This window comes from Panthera tigris, chromosome C1 (assembly GCF_018350195.1).
Source record: "Panthera tigris isolate Pti1 chromosome C1, P.tigris_Pti1_mat1.1, whole genome shotgun sequence".
NCBI classification, from domain to species: Eukaryota; Metazoa; Chordata; class Mammalia; order Carnivora; family Felidae; genus Panthera; species Panthera tigris.
Genome location: NC_056667.1, coordinates 157322817 through 157345112, shown reverse-complemented (window position 1 = coordinate 157345112; position 22296 = coordinate 157322817). Strand labels below are relative to the sequence as shown.

Here is a 22296-nt window from a genome sequence, read left to right as displayed (position 1 = left end):
TACAGCTGAAGAATATAACTGAACTGAAAAATTCAACAGAACTATTCAATAGCAGACTTCACCAGGAAAGAATGCATAAAAACAAGACATGTCATTTGAAATCTCCAGTCAGCAGAGCAAGAGGAAAAAAGAATAAGAAAGAATGAAGAAAGCTACAGGACTCATAAGACACGACTCAAACAAACAACATACATCATTATAGGAATCACAAAAGGAGGACAGAGAGAAGGGGACCAAAAGTCTATTTAAAGAAATAATGGCTGGGACGCCTAGGTGGCACAGGTGGTTACGCATTTGGCTCTAGGGGCGCCTGGATGGCTCAGTCAGTTGAGCGTCCCACTTCGGCTCAAGTTATGATCTCCCGGTCCATGAGTTTGAGCCCTGTGTTGGGCTCTGTGCTGACAGCTCAGAGCCTGGAGCCTGCTTCAGATTCTGTGTCTTCCTCCCTCCCTGCACCTCCTCCATTTGCACTTTGTCTGTCTGTCTGTCTGTCTCTCTCTCTCTCTTTAAAATATATTTTTTAAAATATATTTTTTAACAAAAAAAAAGCATTTGACTCTTGATCTCAGCTCAGGTCATGATCTCACAGTTTGTGAGTTTGAGCCCCACATGGGCCTGTGTGCTGATGGAGCAGTCTGCTTGGGATTCTATCTCTCCTTCTCTCTGCCCCTTCCAGCTCGTGCCTTCTCTCTCTCTCTCTCTCTCTCTATCTCTCTCAAAATAAACTTAAAAAAATTTTTTTCAAATAAAGAGATAATGGCCGAAAACACCCCAAATTTGGGGAAATAAAAAGAACACCAAGACTCAGGAGGCCCTAAAGTCCCTAAGTAGGTTTAGTCCCAAAAGGTCTACATTGAGACCCATTATCATTAAGTTATCAAAACCACATATCTGACAAAAGACAAGTATCTAGAATATATTAAGAAATCTCAAAACTCAACTGTAAAAAACAACAACAACAACAAAAATTCAATTAGAAAGTAGGCAAAAGAGGGACACCTGGGTGGCCCAGCTGGTTGAGCATCTGACTTTTGATTTTGGCTCAGGTCATGATCCCAGGATCCTGGGAACAAGCCCCACATTGGGGTTTAGGATTCTCTCTCTCTCTCTCTCTCTCTCTCCCTCTCCCTCTCTCTCTCTCTCTCTCTCCCCCTCTGCCCTTTTCCCCCACTTGTGTGCTCTCACTCTCTCTTGCTCTAAAAGGAAAATAAACAGCAACACAATAATATAATAAGAAACTGTGATACTTCACTCTCAACAATGGATAGATCATCCAGACAGGAAATTAATAAGGAAACAGCAGATGGGAACAACACTATAAACCAAACAGATGTAACAGACACATACAGAACATTCCATCCAACAGTGACAGAATACACATTCATCTCAAAACAGAATATTATCCTAAAAAGATCATATGTTAGACCACAAAACAAGTCTTAACAAATTTAAGAAACTGAAATTACATCTTTTCTGAACACAATGAAAACTATAAAACTAGAAATCAATAACAGGAGAGAACCTGGGATTCTCACAAACACACAGAAATTAGACAATAAACTCCTGAACAACCAACAGATCGAAAAAGAAAGGAAAATAAAAAAATATCTTGAAACAAATGAAAATGGAAACAAACCAAACTAAAACCTACAAGATGCAGAAAAAGCAGGTATAAGAGGGAAATTTATAGCTATAAATGTCTACATTAAGGAAAAAGAAAGATTACCAATAAACAACCTACCTTGACATGTCAAGGAACGAGGGGGAAAAAAAGAAAGAACAAAGTCCAAAGCAGAAGGAAGAAAACAGAACAGAGCAGAAATAAATGAAATTAAAAATGGAAAACCAATAGAAAAGAACAACAAAACTAAGAGTTGGTTTTTTGCAAAGATAAACAAAACTGACCAATCTTTAAGTAGACTAATCAACAGAAAAAGAACGATGACTCAAATTAATAAAATTATAAATGAAAGAGAAGAAATTACAATTAGTAGCACAGAAATACAAAGGATAAGAGTCTACTACAAACAATTAAATACCAAAAATTTGACAATCTAGAATAAATGGATAAATTCCTAGAAACATACAACCACTAAAGACTGAATCAATGAAAAAAACCAGAAAATCTGAACAGACCAATAACATAAAGAGACTGAATCAGTAATCAAATCCCTCCCAGACAAAAAAGCCCAGGACCAGATGGCTTCACTGGTGAATTCCGCCAGACATTTAAAGAAGAACTAATGCCAATCCTTCTCAAATTCTTCCAAAATACCGAAGAGGAATGAACACTCTCAATTTCATTTTGCGAGGCAAACATTACTCTGATAAGACACTAAAAGAAAAGAAACTTACAGGCCAATATCCCTGATGCATATTGATGCAAAAATTCTCAACAAAATGCTAGCAAACTGAACGCAACAGCACATGAAAAAATCAGATCCTACACCAAAAGGGAGTTACCCCTGGGATAGAAGGATGGTTCAAAATACGCAAATTAATCAATGTAACACCACATTAACAGAATGATGGATAAAAATCATACAATAATCTCAACAGATGCAGAAAAAGTATGTGACAAAAATCAACATCTGTTGCATGATAAAAACTCCACAAGAGTGTTATGCTAAGTGAAATAAGCCATACAGAGAAAGACAGATACCATATGGTTTCACTCTTATGTGGATCCTGAGAAACTTAACAGGAACCCATGGGGGAGGGGAAGGAAAAAAAAAAGAGGTTAGAGTAGGAGAGAGCCAAAGCATAGGAGACTCTTAAAAACTGAGAACAAACTGAGGGCTGATGGAGGGTGGGAGGGAGGGGAGGGTGGGTGATGGGTACTGAGGAGGGCACCTGTTGGGATGAGCACTGGGTGTTGTATGGAAACCTATTTGACAATAAATTTCATATATTAAAAAAAAAAAAAAAACTCCACAAACTGAGTACAGAGGAAATAAACTTCAACATAATAAAAGTTACATATGGCAAGCCCATAGCTAACCTCATACTAAATGGTGAAAAAATGAAAGCTTTCCTCTACAATCATGAACAAGATATGGATGCCTACTATCATCACTTCTACTCAACAAAGCACTAGAAGTCCTAATGACAACAACTAGGCAAGAACAAGAAATAAAAGGCATTCAAATCAGAAAGAAAAAAGTGAAATTATCTGTTTACAGATGACATATTATACATAGAAAACCCTAAAGACTGCACCAAAAAACGATTAGAATATTACTAGTATCACAGGATACAAATCAACATACAAAAATCAATTGCATTTTTATATTCTAACAATGAATTATATGCAAGTAAAATGAAAAAAAAAATCTCATTTACAGTAGTAGCAATAAGATATGTAGAAATAAATTTAACAAAGGAGGTGAAAGATTTGTGCACTGAAAACTATAAAATACTGTTGAAAGAAATTGAAGACACAAATAAATGGAAATATATCCCATGTTCATGGACAGGAAGAATTAATATTGTTAAAATGTCCATACTAGGGGCACCTGGGTGGCTCAGTCGGTTGAGTGTCCGACTTCGATTCAGGTCATGATCTCGTGGTCCGTGAGTTCGAGCCCTGCGTCGGGCTCTGTGCTGACCGCTCAGAGCCTGGAGCCTGTTTCAGATTCTGTGTCTCCCTCTCTCTGACCCTCCCCCGTTCATGCTCTGTCTCTCTCCGTCTCAAAAATAAATAAACGCTAAAAAAAAAAATTTTTTTTTAAATAAAATAAAATGTCCATACTAGACAAAGCAATTTATAGAATCAGTGTGACCCCTATCAAAATTCCAAAAGGGTTTTTCATAGAAATAGAAAAAAACATTTTGACATTTTTAAGACACTACACTTGACAACAGAATAATACACACTTTTTTCAAGTGCACATGGAACATTCACCAAGTTAGACCATATTCTGGGCTATGAAGGAAACCTTTAAAAAAAAAAAGTTAACAATTTTATTTAGTTATTTATTTTTATTTTGAGAGAGAGATAGAATCCATGCTCAGCATACAGCCCAACATGGGGCTCAATCCCACAACCCTGGGATCATGACCTGAGCCAAAACCAAGAGTCAGACACTCAACTGACATAGCCACCCAGGTGCCCCAAAATTAACAATTTTTAAAAAGTTGATATAGAAGTATGTTCTCTGACTATAACAGAATTCACCTAGAAATTATTAAAAAACAATCTTGGAAAATCCTCAAAACTTCTAAAAAATCTTTGGGCCAACAAGGAAGCTCTGGAAAACAGAAAATAGTGTGACTTGAATAAAAATAAAAACATTAAAATTTGTGGGATTCCTCTAAAAATGTACATAGAAATTTATAGTATCACTGACATTAGAAAAAGTCACAAAGCATTGATCTAAAAATGCCACCTTAAAAAAATCAAAAAGAAATGACAAAATTAAACCCAAACAAGAAGGAAGACAATAATAACGAGCACATATCAGTGAAATAAAGAACAGATGGGGGGAAAAAAGAGACAGAGAAATCAATAAAACCAAAAGCTGATTTCATGAAAAGGGCAACACAAATGAAAATTTTTGTTTGCTCAGAAAATTCTATTTAGATGAAATGGACAAATTCTTTGAAAGATTAAAACTGCCAAACTGTACATAAGAAAAAAAAAAAAAAAGTAACCTGAATAAGTACTACATCATTAAAGAAACTGGGGCGCCTGGGGTGGCTCTGTCGGTCAGGCATCCGACTTCAGCCCAGGTCATGATCTCATGGTTCATGAGTTCAAGCCCCGTGTGGGGCTTGTCACTGGCAGCAGAGTCCACTTCAGATCCTCCATCTCCCTCTCTCTGCTCTTCTCCAGCTTGCACTCTCTCTCTCCAAAATAAATAAACTTAATAAAAAAAAAATTAAATTTTTACTTAAAAAAGCTTCCAACAGTAAATACTCTAAACTTATTGTTTCACTGTCCAACTCCACCAAACATTTGAGGGAGAAATAGTTATATTCTTCATAAACCCTTAAAAATATATACATAGAAGAAGAAAACCTTCCTTCATCTTACATAAGTAGCGTTACCTTGATACCAAAATCAGACAAAGATATTACCAAAGAAGAAAACAAACATATGACAAAAGAAGTCCAATATTCCTCTTGAACACAGAAACAAAAATCCTCACATCAAAATACTAGCAATTGGAATCTAGCAATATGTAAAAAAAGACATGCATCATGACCAAATACAGTTTATTCTAGGAATGCAAGACTGGTTCAATATTCAAAAATTATTCCATGTAATTCACCATATCTACAATTAAAAAGAAAAACCATACAATTATCTCATTTGAAGCAAAAAATCACTTGACAAAATCCAACAACCCATTCATGATTTTTAAAAAAAAATTTTTCTCAGCAAACCAGGAACAGAAGAGAAATTCCTCAATCTGAGAAAAGACATCTACAAAATCTTATAGCTAACATCATATTTAATGATAAAAGATTTACTTTTCCCTAACATCAGGAACAAGATAAGGATGTCCATATCTATCACTTCTGCTCAATAGTGTAATAGAGGTTCTGTTCCACGTAATCAGGAAAATGAATAAACAGCACTAAGATTTGAAAGGATGTAAAACTATATTCAGACTCAGCATACTCACCTACATAGAAAACCTAATGGAGTCTACAAAAAGCTACTAGAATAAATACGTTTAGCAAGGTTCAAGATCAATATACAAAATTTACTTGGATTTCTATTTACTAGCAACAATCAGAAATTGAAATATTTTCAACTACCACTTATAATAGTATAAAAATATGAAACACTTAGTCATTTAAAAAATGTACAAGACGTGTTCACTGAAAGCTACAAAACATTGCTGAAAGAAATTAAAGAAGACCTTAAAAAATGAATAGATTTACTGTAAGTTGGAAGACTTAGTAATGTTACGATGTCAGTTCTCCCCAAACTGATCTGCAGATACAACACAATCCCAGTCAAAATCTAAGCAGGCTTTCTTTCTTGTAGAAACTGATAGGTTTAATCCAAAATTCATATGGAAATGCAAAGTTACCCACAGTAACTTTGAAATTAAAAATACTAAAGTTGGAAAGTTGATACTATCTGATTTTACTACAATCTTACTACGGTAATCCAGAGAGTTTGGCTCTGGCATAAAAATAGAAAGTCCAGGGATGCCTGAGTGGCTCAGTCAGTTAAGCGCAGATCTTGATTTCAGCTCAGGTCATGATCTCACAGTTTGTGAGATAAAGCCCCACTTTGGGCTCCATGCTGACAGTGCACAGTGCCTGCTTCTAAATCTCTCTCTCCCTCTCTCTCTGCTCCTCCGCAGCTCGTGCTCTCTCTCTCTCTCAAAATAAATAAATAAAAACTGTAAAAAATTAAAAAAAAAACAAAAACAGAAAGTCCAGAAACATCCACACATATATGGACAACTCTTTTTTTGACAAAGGTGCCAAAGCTATTCAATGAAGAAAGGACAGTATTTTCAACAACTGGATACCCATATGCAACATAATGGACTTTGAGCCATACCTCATACCATATATAAAAATTAACTCAAAATTGATCATAGACCTAAACCTATAAAACTTCTAGAAGAAAATCTTGATGCCGAGTTAGGTAAATACTTCTTGATCTAACATCAAAGATAGGATCCAAAAGAGGCCAACACATTGATAAGTTGGACTTCACCGAAATTAAAAACCTCTGGTCTTCAAAAGATACTGTAAGTAGATAAGCCATAAACCAGGAAAAAATATTTGCAAATCATATACCTGAAAAATTACTTGTATCCACAATAAATAAGGAACTATATCAAAAGTTAATAATTAGAGGGGCACCTGGGTGGCTCAGTCAGTGGAGCATGCAACTCTTGATCGCAAGGCTGGGAGTTCAAGCCTCGTGTTGGAGCCTACTTTAAAAAAAAAATTCATTAAATAAAATAAAATGGAAAAAAAAGTTAATAATTAGAAACAAAGGAAAAAAATAAACCAGTAAGAAAAAAATAGGCAAAATATTTGAGCCAATACCAAACAAAATATATCAATGGCAAAAAAGGACATGAAAAGATACTTTAAAAATTCATTAGCCATTAAGAAAATGCAAATTAATACTACAAGAAGACACCACTACATAGCTATTTGAAGAGCTGAAATTAAAAAGAATGACCAACAGCAAGTATTAGCAAGAATTCAGACGAACTGGAATTCTCACACATTGCTGATATAGACTGGAACATTCAATGGGAAAACATTTTGGAAGTTTCTTTAAAAGTTAGGGGTGCTTGGGTGGCTCAGTCAGCTTGGGAGCCTGCTTGGGATTCTGTGTCTCCATCTCTCTCTGACCCTCCCCAGCTGGCACTCTGTTTCTCTCTAAAATAAGTAAACATTAAAAGAAATTTTTTTAATAAGTAAATAAAAGTTAAACATTATGCGATTAATGTACTGAATCATACACTGAAAAATAATTGAAATGTAAACTTTTATAATATATACAAAACCATACTAAAAAACTTTTTAATTTTTAAAAAATTAAACATAAATCTACAATATGATCCACTCAAAACATACTTAGGTATTTACCCAACAGATATGAAGTATCCCTATAAAGACTTGTTAATATCCATATAAAAACCTGAATATAAATGTCGATAGCAGCTTTATATGTAATAGCCCAACACTAGAAATGACTCAAATGTTCATTGGCAGATGAACAAATAAACAAACTGTGGTATATCCATACAGTGGAATGCTACTTATCAATAAAGAAATGAACTACACAACATGAATGAATCTCAAAATAATTATGTTGAAAGACAACAGATCAAAAACTATGTATACATATTATATAATTCCATTTATACAAAATTCTAGAAAATAAATCCATAAATAAATAAATCCATAGCAACAGAATATAGATAGGTGGTTGCTGGGGGACAGGGCACAGGAAAAAGCTGGAGGTAGGGATTAAAAAAGGCACCAGGAACTTCACTCATATGAGGACTTTAAGAGACAAAACAGATGAACATAAGGGAAGGGAAACAAAAATAATATGAGAACAGGGAGGGGGACAAAACAGAAGAGACTCATAAATATGGAGAACAAACTGAGGGTTATGGGAGGGGATGTAGGAGGCAGGGTTGCGCTAAATGGGTAAGGGACATTAAGGAATCTACTCCTGAAATCGTTGTTTCACTATATGCTAACTAATTTGGATGTATATTTTAAAAAATATGGATGTATATTTTAAAAAATAAAAAATAAAATAAAATAAAATAAAAAAAGGCACAAGGACCCTTTTGGGAATCATTGCTATGTTTACTATTTTGATTATGGTGATAGTTTTACAGGGGTATACATATTTGGCAACTTAAACGGTGGACTTTAAATGTGTACAATTTGTAATTATGCCTCCAACAAAGCTAATACCACAAAATGCCCTAAAATCATATGCAATTGCCGTATTCAAGCATTCCAATGCAATGCTCCAAAAAAAAGGCTTTGCTTCTTATGGCTCTGTCCACAAGACCATCAGTATAAATAGAATATTAATACGACATGCCAAAATGTTTCACAGTCCTGGGAAATTAATCACATAAAATGGGAATAATACCATTCTCTATATGTGTGTGTTATCCCATTTAATTTTTAAAAAATCTTGAAAATAAATAAATTGAAGTAGGCATGTCAAACATCATTCCCATTGTACATGTGAGAAAAACTATAGCCAAGGAAAATTAAGTGATTTACCCAAAGACAAAAAGATAACAAATGTTGGAGGTACAACCCAAACATGGCCTTACAGGTAGAAATGTTCTCACAAATTCTAAACTAAAAGTTGCCAATTTCAAAGATACCCTGTCAAAAATGGGAGTTTTCTATAGATGACTGAGAAGCTAACTGGAGTTCTGTGATGATGAAAATATCACAGTTAATAAATCAGAACTATAACATACTCTTCCAAACCAGTATTCTAGGAAATTCTTCAATTACAGGGTGAGATTTCCAGAGATTCTTTCAAGAATATCTTCCATTAAACTGTCCCTACTTCTCCAAATAAAATCGCCTATGGGCAGGGTATCTCAACCTGAGCAACGAATAAGGGTTAAAATTCCCTTAAGAAGTCAAAACCCCAAATCTAGGCTGCATGCTAGTTTGGGGTTCAAATTTACATTACTCATGTCGTATTGGAACTCCCCAAGCCAAATATTAATTTTTTTAATTGGCATTGGGATATCTGTGATATCTATGACAGCTGGCAGAACAAACAACAAACAAACCCAAACCACAAGGTATTCCCACAGCAAAAGCATTCCTACTTCACTCTACCACTGGACTTAAATACAAACACTAAAGAAGAGATTACATTCCAAAATTTCAAAAACAGAAAGAAACCATCCATCAACAGTCAGTAGGCACAATACACGGCAGGTTTGTTTTCCAAAAAATTTGAAAAATAGAACAAAAAATTCTGAAAACACACACACACACACACACACACACACACACACACACACAAATGTTTTTAAAATTACTACAAGCATAGAAGGAATTGAAACCCTAACTAAAGAATAAGACTTTGGGGGGCACCTGGGCAGCTCAGTCGGTTAAGCATCTGACTCTTGATTTCAGCTCAGGTCATCATCTCATACAGTTCATGAGTTCAAGCCCCACGCTGTCAGCATGGAGCCTGCTTGGGATTCTCTCTCCCTCTTTCTCTGCCCCTCCCCTGCTCTCGTGCACACATGTGCACACTCACACACGTGCGCGCTCTCTCTCTCTCTCTCTCTCTCAAAATAAACTTAAAAAAAAAAATGACTTTTTTTTTTTAAGAAGGCCAAGTCAAAAGCAGATTTTCCTAGAGCTGAAAATTACATTTATTAAAAAAAAAAAAATGTAATAGTCAAGCTAGACAGCAGATGAGATAGAGGTGAAGAAATTATCTAGAAGATAGATCTAGGAAATCACCCCCAATTCAGCCCAAAATAAGATAAATGAGTAGAAAATGAGTAAGCTCTAGGATTTAGAAGACAGAATGAGAAGATTCAACAAATATACTATAGCAATCCCAAAACAGAAATGAAACAATGGGAGAGACTTGAAATTCAAAGGGACAATGGTTGAGAATTTCCAGAAGCTATGAGACAAAAATCTTCATCTAGAACCAACCCAACAAATAGAGTCCCACCTAGACACATCATAGTGAAACTACAGATCACCAAAAAGTAAATCTTAAAAGCAACCAATAAATAAAGCAGATTACTTGCAAAGAAACAATTACACTGAAATACTTCTCAACAATAGAAACCAGAGGACAACAGAATAGTATCTTCAAAGTGCAAGGGAAAACAAATGTCAACTAGAATTCTCTACTCAGTTTAAATATTATTAAGAGAGAGGTGCCTGAGGGTGCTCAGTCAGGTAAGCTTCCTACTTGGGCTCAGGTCATGATCTCACAGCTTGTGGGCTGAGCCCTGCGTTGTGCTCTGCACTGAAAACTCAGAGCCTGGAGCCTGCTTCAGATTCTGTGTCTCCCCTCTCGCTCCCCCTCCCCCTGCTCTCACTCTGTCTGTCTGTCTCTCTCTCTCTCTCAAAATAAATAAACTTAAAAATAAATTGTTTTAACATTATTCAAGAAAGAAGGTGAGAACTACTCTAGCACTTGATTGCCTTATATTCTTTCATGCCTGTGAAGCTTTATGTATTCTGTTCCTTCTATCCACAATGTCATCCTTCACCTCCCAATCTCCCACCAGATCAAATTCTTTGTAAAGTTTTCTTTAACGTTCACTACTACACAGTAACAACAGAGGTGCCAGGAAGGAGCTTAGAACACAGGCTTTGGATATGGACAGAAACAAATGTGAATAAGAGCTGTGTAACTTTGCTCAAGTTGCTTCTCTGAGATAGTATTTTCTTATGTAGATGCTAATATCAATCCCTAGGACTTGCTGAAAATGTTAAATGAGATATATGTAAATTCCTGATATAAAGCAAGCACTCATTAATAAAATCTACAGATTGACTATTAGGGAAAAAAAATTTTGAGAAGGTTGAAGGTTGCTCAATAAAAAAACTCAATAGCATTTGAAAATGTTTATAATATAAAATATTACCAAAAAAGCAAAAAATGAGAAATTGGAAAAAATAATTTTTAAAAGGATACTACTTATAGTAGAAACAAAAATAAGGTAATGAGGAACAAATCTAACAAAAGATACACAACTTATGGACAAAATTACTTTACTGGAAGAAAAAACAATTACTCTCATGGATAGGCAGACTAAATACTATAAAGACAACAATATATGTATTCTAGTGTAAAGTATTCTACTGCATGATTAAACCATAGTTTACTAATCTCCTTGTTTCCAATTTTTCCCAATTTAAAACAGTATTATAATGAATATCCTTGTACATGTCTCCTTTTAAAATGTCCTCAAATTTAATATGATTCCAATCAATATCAGACAGAAATTTTCCACAGAATTTGACGTTACCCTGAAATTAAAATGAAAGAGTTAGGGACCAAGAATAGCCAAGTTTCTTTTTAAGAGTAATAATAAGGGAAATCCTGCCATATCAATAACTATTCTAATGTCACCATAATTAAAGCAGTATGATAGTGTTGCCAGAGACATACCCATACAACAGAAAGCTTAGGACACATGTAGGAAATGGATATATGAGAGGTAGTGCTATAGATTGATGGAGGAAATAAAGATGTAAATATGAAATGCAAAACGTTAAATCTTTTAAAACAAAACATATAAGCATTTTTCTAAACAAAGATAGGACTGCTTTTAAAAGACACAAATAAAGGATGCCTGGATGGCTTAGCTGGTTGAGCATCCAACTCTTTATTTTGGCTCAGGTCATGATTTTCACAACCATAAGATCAAGCCCCACATCGGGCTCTTGGAGCCTGCGTGGGATTCTCTCTCTCTCCCTTTCTCTCTGCCCCTTTCCACTGTCCCTCCTCTGCGCATATCCACTCTCTCTCTCAAAATAAAAATTTAAAAAAGAAACAAATAATACCAACTATAGAAGGAAAGTTACACTTTTAATTTAAAGCTTTTTTTTATAACACTATTGTGTATTACAAGAGGAAAAGACAAGCCACAGATTGAAAGATGAAATCAGGAATCCACATAACCAAGGATCAGGATCTAGAATATATATATATAGTAGTCTTAAAACTCAGTAAGATAAAACAAAAAAATAAATAAAAAATAAAAAACAGGCAAAGAATATGAACCAGCAATTCACAAAGGAAGAATTCAAATAGCCTAAAAGCATGAAAAAATGTTCAACTTTACCAGTAGTCAGGAAAGTTTTAAAAATTAAAAATTAAAATTTTAAACTTAAAATAAAATTTTAAATTAAAAAATTTTTAAATGTTTCTATCCAACACACACACATACATTTTGTGTACATATATATGTATATACACAAGTATACATACATATACACATACACATATATGTACATATATATGTATAGATACACATACATACACACACACACACACACACACACACACGAAGAACAACACACTCTATGACCTAGCAATTCCTCTCCCAGGAATCTATCCTAAAAATATTCTAGTATATCTACACAAAGAGACACATGCAAAAATGTTCACTGCAGCCCTGTGGAAACAATGCAAAAATGTAAAGCATCTAATGGTCTGGTAGCAAAATAATCAGCAAACCATGATTCAGTCATACCACAGAATGCTTAATGGTGGTTAGAAATGAATGAACTAATCCATATTAGTAACTTGGTAAGTGAAAAAGGCAAGCTGCAAAAAGATTCACATAATATAAAATTTATGCAAAATTTTAACAGTAAAACAATCATATATTGCTTAGATGTAGTAGAAGTACAAAGCATGCATGGATATGACATGGGAATTTCAGGATAATGGTAACTCCTGAGGAGGGAAAGAGGAAGGAAGGGAGAAGAGGATGACCTTTAGTTCTTTGACCAGAAAAAGCTCTATAGCAAATAGGGCAAAAGGTTAACATCTATTAATCCCAGTGGTGAGTACAAAGGTATTTTTATATTATTTTTGTACCTTTCTGTGTATTAAAAATGTTTCATAGTTGAAAACAGTTTTAATGATTTTTATATAACATTAAAATGATTAGAAAAAATAATTACAATCTAATAAGTCTTCCAAATTGCTGTGTTGTAGTTAAACTTTACTACAATGAAGATGACTAGAGATTACACTTCCAGCTCAAGTAGAATCTTCTACACTAAGAATCTGTCTATACTATTTCTAGTAAATTAGCAATAAAAAAAAGTACACTGAACACAGAAAAGATAAAAAAAATTCTTCAACTCTTCTTCCTCCAAGCTCTTGGATCATGAGGAGTGTCGTTGTTCCCTTGTTTGAGTTTGTGACCTGAATTAGATGGATATCGCTGTAGAGAAAATCCCAGATTCATAAGGAAGAAAATTTCACAAAGTAATCCATGTAAATGCATGGATACATACATAAATAATTTAGGAGATCAGCTCTAACACTCTCCCACAAAATCAATAAACACAAAATATGATATGATTAACCAAATTACTAAAACTCTAAATATGTGTGAGGTATAAACAAAAGAGGCCTTTATCATCAAATATTGAAAGTTGGTTATTTGGAGAGACAGAACTTAGAAATGAAAAAAACTGTTATAATTCAGAAAATCAAATCCTACAATATGGTTTCACCCTGTACTTATGTTATAGGAGTGTTGTCCCTACAAATGAGCTGGACAGTGAAAGTAAAACGTGCCTCTGGACTTTGCAGGAGAAGGTTTAACATAAAAGTTCAAGGACAGGAATGTACATACAGTGAGTTAAACAAATGAGGATCCCACTGCAATGGAGATGATAAGGTTGGCAGTGCAGGCAGAGGCCAAATGTGAGTGTAGGTGATCCTTGAAATTTTAAAAGTAGTCTAGAAAAAGCTCTCACTAGAGTATGAAAGGAATACTACAATTAGAATATAGCCATTTTGCAAACCCTAATGAAAATATGGGTCTGGACAATAATAATCAGTAGTTACTACAATCTTTAACAAGATAGGTAACTTTATGGAGCGCCTGGGTGGCTCAGTCGGTTGAGCGTCCGACTTCGGCTCAGGTCATGATCTCGCAACTCGTGAGTTCAAGCCCTGCGTTGGGCTCGGTGCTGACAGCTCAGAGCCTGGAGCCTGCTTCAGATTCTGTGTCTCCCTCTCTCTCTGCCTCAACCCACTCACATTCTGTCTCTGTCTCTCTCAAAAATAAACATTAAAAAAAAAAATTTAAGATAGGTAACTTTATAACAAATGGATCACACTGACAAATTTAAGCCACAAGTTAATCCTAACATTAACTAAAGGAGAGACAAGGAAACGATCTGTAGCTCCTGATACAATGAATCAGGAAGTATAAAACACCATTATAAAGTTCCCTTGCCAAAACAAAACAACAACAAAAAAAACATAACCTAAAATTTGATCAAGACTCTAGATCCCAACTACTGGTTTACAGAAAATAATGGGCAGAGGAACAAGTTAAACATCACATCATAGAGATGCAATCAGTAATACTCAGAATGAAGGTTTCTTCAACTGCAGAGAACAAAAAAAGGGGGGGGGGGGATGGATTTAAGGGGGCTATAACATAGAAGAGTCCTAAGAGATACAACAACCAAACACAATATGAGGGCCTTGTTTGGATCCTAATTCTAAAGCAACTCTAAGAAATCATTCATGAAACTGGGAAAATCAGAACATTCACTGGATATTTGAAGACTTTAAAAATATCTGTGAATATTTTAGGTGTGGTAATGGTATTGTGGTTGTTCTTTTAATTGTGATAAAATATACATAAAATTTACCAATTTAACTTTTTTAATGTACAGTTCAGTAGTATTAAGTACATTCACATTGTTGTGCAGCCATCACCACAATCCATGTGTCTGAACTTCATTCCTAGCATGTGTCTGAACTTCATTCCTTTTAAAGGTTGAGTAACATTCCATCTTTTTTTTTTAAGTTTATTTATTATCTGAGAGAAAGAGCATGCATGCACGTAAGCAGGGGAGGGGCAGAGAGAGAGGGGGCTACAGAATCCCAAGCAGGCTCCACACTGACAGCTTGGGGCTGGATCCCAGGAACCATAAGATCATGACCTGAGTCAAAATCAAGAGTTAGATGCTTAAACCAACTGAGCCACCTAGGCATCCCAACATTCCATCTTATGTATAAACTACATTTTTGTTGACCCATTCATCTGTCAATGGACATTTGAGTTATGCTTTATTCTTATGAGTTTATTTTTATTATCTCTTTACGGAGATACATATTCACATATTCATAAATTAAATTATAAGATAACTGAGATTTGCTTCAAAGTACTCCAGTTTGGAAGGAAAGAGCAATGGAGGGAGGAATGATTAATTAAACAAGATACACTTCTCACTTAACAAAGACTGAAATACAGATAACACCATATACACTGGCCAAGACATAGTGAAACATGCTCTTTCATACATTGTCAGTGGGAGTGAAAATCCATGTCTTTGGAAGGTCTATCAAAGCTTAAAATATACACTTCCTTTAAGCAAGATATCACTTCTAGGAATTTATCCTCACCCATGTGCACACACATATATACAAGTAAGTGTATATAAGCATACTGACTGCAACAATGTTTATAATACTCTAAAACTGAAAACAATTTAAATGTCTACCAGTAGGGAAATGACAGCATAAATTAACAGGAAAAAAAAATTAAAAATGCAATGAACTATAATTTAACTATAAAAAAAAACAAAATAAAATGGTTCTATGTGCACTAATACGAGACCGTGTGCAATAAATACAGTAAGGGGAAAAAAGCCTGGTACAGCAGAGTATGACACAATTCAACCAGACATTCACTGCTTCCATTTCTGGCACTGCCACAGACCAAATAACCTAAAAATTTCTCACAACAAAACATCTACAATTGCAGAGTAAATTGTAACTAATACCTTTTAAATGTATAGCTAAGCTCAAAAGAAAATAAGGGAAATCTCTCACTGAGGAATGGGATGGAGGAAAGAGGAACCCTTACTTTTTACTTTATCCACTTACTTTTATGTTCTAACCAATATGTATTACTTTTGAAATTAAAAAAGAAGGAAATTAAACCTAAATCACTCTGGGAAAAAAAATGCTATGAATTTAATAATCAGTGCCACCTCCTGAATACCTAAACCAATGTAATCTTAGGGTAAATTTTCAGATACAACAAGCACTATTTTATCCAATTGAATTCAATTTATTTTATACAATTTACTAAGCATCTAGTAAGTGCATGAGATTATGCTGGCCTCTGATTAACTGCAAGATGAGATTCCTGTTTTTAAGGAGCTTAAAATGTGTAAGAAGAACAAGCAAGGAGGCAAAAAACAAAAAAATCTACAAATACAGGATAGAACATAAAAATGGTCATCATCTCATCAAAATTTGAGAACTAATTGTTTAAAATTCCAACTTCTGCTTAGCATCATCAGAACCCCAAACCAATCAGATATGATTTTAGATTTTTCATTACTTTTTTAAAATTTATCCATCCTTCAACCATTTGTGACAATGATGCATTTATTCATTAATGGCAAAATTACACTGTTATAATATAGTTATTAATATCTAGCTTCCACATTCCATAGCCTTTGTGATTTCATCCCACAAATGAATTCTCAGTTGTTTTCTTCCTTTGGTTTGTATACCTGTTAATATTACATTATATCTATAACACTAATCAAAAATAACTTAAATCTTCTCCCCATATTTCTATAATTATAAATTTGAAAATTAAATAGTAATATAGGTTGTGATGGATCCAAGCTTCTTCCCCATCTCCAATCATACAAAATCTTACCCAAAACAGACATTTGGGGAAAGGATTAAGGCACAGCAGGTTTTTCCTCTCTTTTACTAAGAAAACAGATACAGAGAAAAATAGAATACTTGCTTAAAAATTTATTGAACAATGGGATTTATAAATTTCTATGGCAGTTACAACTCCAAAACAACACGTCTTTAATTTTTAGCAACCTAACAGGGTTTTTAGAAATATCAAAACTGAGAAAACTGAGAAAAGTTAAATATATTCTGTCCATGCCAAGATAGTCCAGCTTTGCCCACCAGAAAAACTGCTATAATTTGTTGATGATTTCCAGTTCTGAAAAGGTTCCAGAGGCAGCCTTTTAACCTGCACTGTTGGCTAACATCACCTCTGTCTCTCCAGGCAGTAGATTAATTCTGTGTAGCCTGGAATTATTCTTTCTAACCCAGAGCTGTAAAAATCTCAGAATATTTACATGGCCACAATACTTTTATTGTTTACCTTGGAATACCTTGAAATTGGACATGGCAGCTGCTAGCACATACAGCAACAGCTCTGCCTTTCAGATAGGCAACAGTAATTATTTAGTACTATGTATCAACTCATAAGAGCACTGCCTGTCTAGGAAAAAAAATAAGAATCTACCAGATGTCAGCAAAGAAAGGTAAATGTTGTAAGATTAGGATGTGGACTATCTGACACAGCCAAATGCCCGAAAACCTGTATGAGTACCTTCAAAGAAACTCAGAGATCTTTCCACCCCAGCACTGAAGCATCACAATTACAGGTCAGACTTGCAACTCAATCAGATCAACTCGACAATTACTACCGTGTTCCAAACTTCAAGACAGAATCAATATTATTTCCTACTTTCACCTTGTTTAGGGGCATCCCAAATGCTAACCTAGTCTAACAAGTAAAAAATGTCTAAATAGGGGCACCTGGGTTGCTCAGTCAGTTAAGTCTCAGACTTCAGCTCAGGTCCATCAGATCTATCATCAGACCATCAGGTCTATCATGGTCCATGAGCTCGAGCCCCGTGTCGGGCTCTGTGCTGACAGCTCAGAGGCTGGAGCCTGCTTCAGATTCTGTGTCTCCCTCTGTCTCTGCCCCTCCCCAGCTCATGCTCTTTCTGTCTCAAAAATAAATAAAAACATTAAAAATTTTTTTTTAATTTTAAAAAAAGTCTGAATATCAGTAAAGGATTGTTCCAATTCCTGTTTTAAAATCCCTTTTAAATTTTTTTTCATTTCTAAAAAGAAAAATAAACAAAAGCTCAAATAGTAATGGCATATTAAAAAAAAAGAAAGAAAAAAAGACAAAACACAGTATAGAACAGAAGTACCAATAGGAATGCTATTTGTAGAGACAGTAGAGAGAAATGTTGAGTTGTGACTCTCTGCAGCCAGGATACCTAGCTTACTACCTGTATAATCCTAAACAAGTTTTTAAAACTCTGTGCCCCACCCTCCTCTTCTGTATCATGAGAATAATGACAGTAACAATCTCAGAACTGTTGGAGATTAAAAGAGTTACATAATGTAAAGCAGTTAATCTTCGACCACTGTTTACCAAACAGATGGATAAAAATCCAAAGTGTTAATTACACTTTTTTTTTTCCTTTTAACCTTTATTCGTTTTTGATAGAGAGAGACAAAGTGCACGCAGGAGAGGGGCAGAAAGAGAGAAAGAGAAAGAGACAGAGACAGAGACAGAGACAGAGACAGAGAGAGAGAGGACCAAAGCAGGCTCCAAGCTGTCAGCACAGAGCCAGATGCAGGGCTTGAACTCACGAACCATGAGATCATGACCAGAGCCCAACTCAGACACTTAACCGACTGAGCCAACCAGGAAAGTGTTAACAACACTCTTAAAGTAGAGTACTGATTTATGACATGGAAAGACCTCTTGGATAAGTGAAAAATGCAAGATGTATAGAACAGTGTATATAATATGTTACCTTTTACATAAAAGAAACTGAAACATCAAAATACATATTCATCCTTATTCGTTTTTAAGCACTGGGAAAAGTAATAATGGTGGGAAGGAACTGGGCAGATAAAAGACAAGATAGGAGGGAAACTTCAAACCGTGCATGTTTTTATTTTTTTCTTTTGCTTTTTTAGCTATATGAACATTTTAGCTATTCATATATTAATTTTTTTAAGAATTTAATTTTTTAAATAGTTAAATATTTAAATTTTTTTTAACATTTCATTTTCTAGTTCTCAGATGTTGGCTGTGATTACTACTGCCGTTGTTGTTGTTGTTAGTAGTTGCAGTAGCAAGGTCAAAATACCTCCCTCCTGAAGTACTGCCTCTGCACAGAAGCCTCCTCTAACTTCCAGATTATTTAAAGAATTTATCATTTTCTACTCTACTTAAGCGGCTTAAGAGGTAGGTCAATGTCTTGTTCATCTTCGATATCCTAGGTGCCTTGCTTGCACCTGATAGATACAAAGGTTCTATAGTAACAGTAACCTACAAATACTCCAAAGGAGAAAACAGTGACCATTTCTAAAGGGATTATGCTCTATCATCAATTATAAAACCTGAAAAATTTTAAACTTGAATAACTGGGTTTGCTAACATCTTTTCAACTACCGCCCAGACAAAATGTCCTCTCTTGCATCAGGTTTCTTCTTTTCCCAGGACTTCCCCAGACATTGATATCGTGTCCCAAAACCAAGACAGTATACACGTACCAACTCGTTAGCTCACTGCAACCTCTGAAATGCCTTTTGTCCTAAGTCCCAACACCCTGGTACATTGCTGCTATCTAAAAAACATTTGTTGACTGTCCCTCTTTAGATAGAGGTTCGCATATTAGAGAGTGAATAAAGTGCCCTTTTAACTGGAGAAGACCTAACACTCGATTCCTAATTCGCTCAGTGTTTTGTTTGTTCTTCTGGTGTGTAGGATATTCTGTAACCGACTGTTCAGTAGCCCAATTCTAGATGTCATTCCAGCACACCAAATACTCCACTGACAGCTCAACAGTCACTTTTCATGCAGGCCCCTCCCCTTCCCTCCTCCCTCAACCTCACAAGCGCTAGAGCTCCTTCCCCGATACTGACAGACACACTGACAGTTCAGAAGTCCTTCTCCCCAAGCCGTTCTCCCCTGCAGCTGGCTGCAAGACCACCTCCCCGACTCTTACAATCCTGCGACCCAATTCCGTCCCTAATACCATCCCCCGCCCACCCAATCCAAATCACATCATCAGTTTCTTCCCAAGAATCAGGCAGCTTCGAAGCCTTTCCCGATAAGTACACAACTGACAGCTTGACACCAGATTCCCCAGATTCCCCTTTCCTCCTTCCCCTCCTGCCCCACGCACTGGCTCTTCTGTCGCTACCACACACTCGCCCTGGCTTCCCCGAAAATTGAAAGCCTCGTTCCGTAAACACGCGCTCTGCTCTCCCCGCTCCCCATTCCCTTTCCGCCGCTGACAGCTCACTCACCTCCATCCCCGTGTGGCTGCACCCTCCCCCACCCCCTTCCCGTGACAGCTCAGGGTCGGCTCCCAGCCTTCCGCACGCCCCAGGCCTCCCCAGACCCGGCTTGGGCCGCCGGCGTGCCCCCCGCCCCGGAGGGGGGCTCCACTCACCCACTCTCCCGCATCACGTTGCTGTCCCCGCAGTCACAGGCACCCCCAGCCTGGCTGCGAAACATGTTGAAGTCGTGTCCGGTGTGGTCGCCCTGGTGGAAGCACTCGGCGCACAGCGACATGCAGGGGGAGATGCCGCACGTCCGGCAGCGGTAGGCCACGAAGTTGGCTGTCCAGACCAGGCCGCAGAGCGCCGCGGGGTCGTAGGCCCGCACTGCTGCGCAGAACTCGTCGTAGCCTCCGCCGCCCGCCAGAAGGCACTTACACCACTCCAGGGCCTCCTCCTCGGCCGCCCCCGGACCGCCCCCGCCGCCGGCTGCCGCCGCCTCCTCGCCGTCCGCAGCCGCGGCCAGCGGCCGCTCGGCGCTCAGGACTCGCTCCAGCAGCGCTTGTAGCTCCTCAGCACCTGCCCTGTTGTCCGGCCGGCTAAGGGCCGCCTTCAGGTGCGCCGCGGTGGCCGCCTTGTCCAGGGCCAGCCCGGGCGCGGGCAGCTCGGGTTGGGGCGGCTGCGGCCCCCCGACGGCCGCCGCGGCCGCCGCCGCCATGATGAGAGCTCAGAATTTGGAGAGCCCAGGGCCGGCGGCTCCTCCCGGGAGGGTGGGGGAATTGACTGCTGCGATTGCTCGGCCCGCCCAACTCTCGCGATACCCCGGAGCTGCCGCGCACCTCCGTCCGCGTCCCCGCCCCTGCACACGCCCCCTCGGGCTGCGGGGCCTGCTCCCCGCCCCTCTCTCGTGGGACCTCGGGTGCTACTTCCCCCTCCTCTTGGCTCTCCAAGTTGAGAGCTACCGAAATAAAGGATCCGCCTTAAAAATGAATAAATAAGTAAATACGGGCCACTTCAATATGGACCACATGAAAAATCTTTCATATGGACTTTTTTCTTCTGTATTTACCTGGACTGTGGAATTACACACGGCATCTTGCAGATGTACTTTAAGTATTTGCATTTCGTTTTACGATGTAGATTCCCATTGTTATTAATCCTTAATTACTACTGAATCACTATTACTATTAAAGCTAACTCCTAGTTTTCCCCCCTAAATCAGTTCTTACCCTCACGCTATTACCAAGTTAATCTAAAGTACATTTTTTAGGCGATTAAAGTACACTACATTCTTACTATCATATTCCTGTTCAAGATTTTAAGTGGGAAAAAAAAGCCAAGCTCCTTAAATCCTCTCTCAAAAACCCATCTTTCTGTCCTTATCTCCTGACACTACTCCAGGTTTGCCCTATGAAAGAGACCAATGGGACTGTTCACTGTTTTGTGAGCCTTTATCATTTCCTGCCTCTGGGGCTTTATTGCTTCTAGTTCCCACACTACTGTATTCCTCTCACTCACCCTACAAACCAATTCTAGCACAGTCTGCCCCTATAATTTATTTTCTTCAAAAGGATGGCTCTTCTTACTTGATGATATAACTTTTTTTTTTAACTCTACATCTAATCTGGGTCTGAACTTCGCACCTAGAGGTCTTAAAGAGTCCCATGCTCTACCAACTGAGCCAGCCAGACACTCCTTGATTAAACAGCTTATTGCCCTTACTGTAAAATCTCATCTCCACCCCACTACTAATGGTAAATTTCTTTTTTTTTTTTTTTATTTCATTTTGAGAGAGACAGAGCTTGCGAGGGAGGGACAGAGAGAGGGAGACAGAGAATGCCAAGCAGGCTCCACACTGTCAGAGAAGAGCTTTACGTGGAGCTAGAGCTCACTAAACTGTGAGATCCTGACCTGAGCCTGCTTAACCAAGGCACCCCAAACTGGTAAATTTCTTCACTGCCAAATTTCATCATTGGCCATAAATGCTC

General features: G+C 37.2%; 1 protein-coding gene across 3 annotated transcripts in view; it reads right to left on the bottom strand.

Moving 5' to 3' along the window:
- The window catches only part of UBR3 (ubiquitin protein ligase E3 component n-recognin 3), a 234227-nt gene extending 213154 nt beyond the window's left edge, over window positions 1-21073 (bottom strand). For all 3 annotated transcript variants that reach the window (XM_042994657.1, XM_042994658.1, XM_042994660.1), the window contains exon 1: window positions 20482-21073. In XM_042994657.1, the coding sequence (XP_042850591.1) occupies window positions 20482-21026 (545 nt within the window). In that variant the 5' untranslated portion in view covers window positions 21027-21073. The remainder of the gene's footprint in view (window positions 1-20481) is intronic.
- Window positions 21074-22296: the final 1223 nt, after the last annotated feature.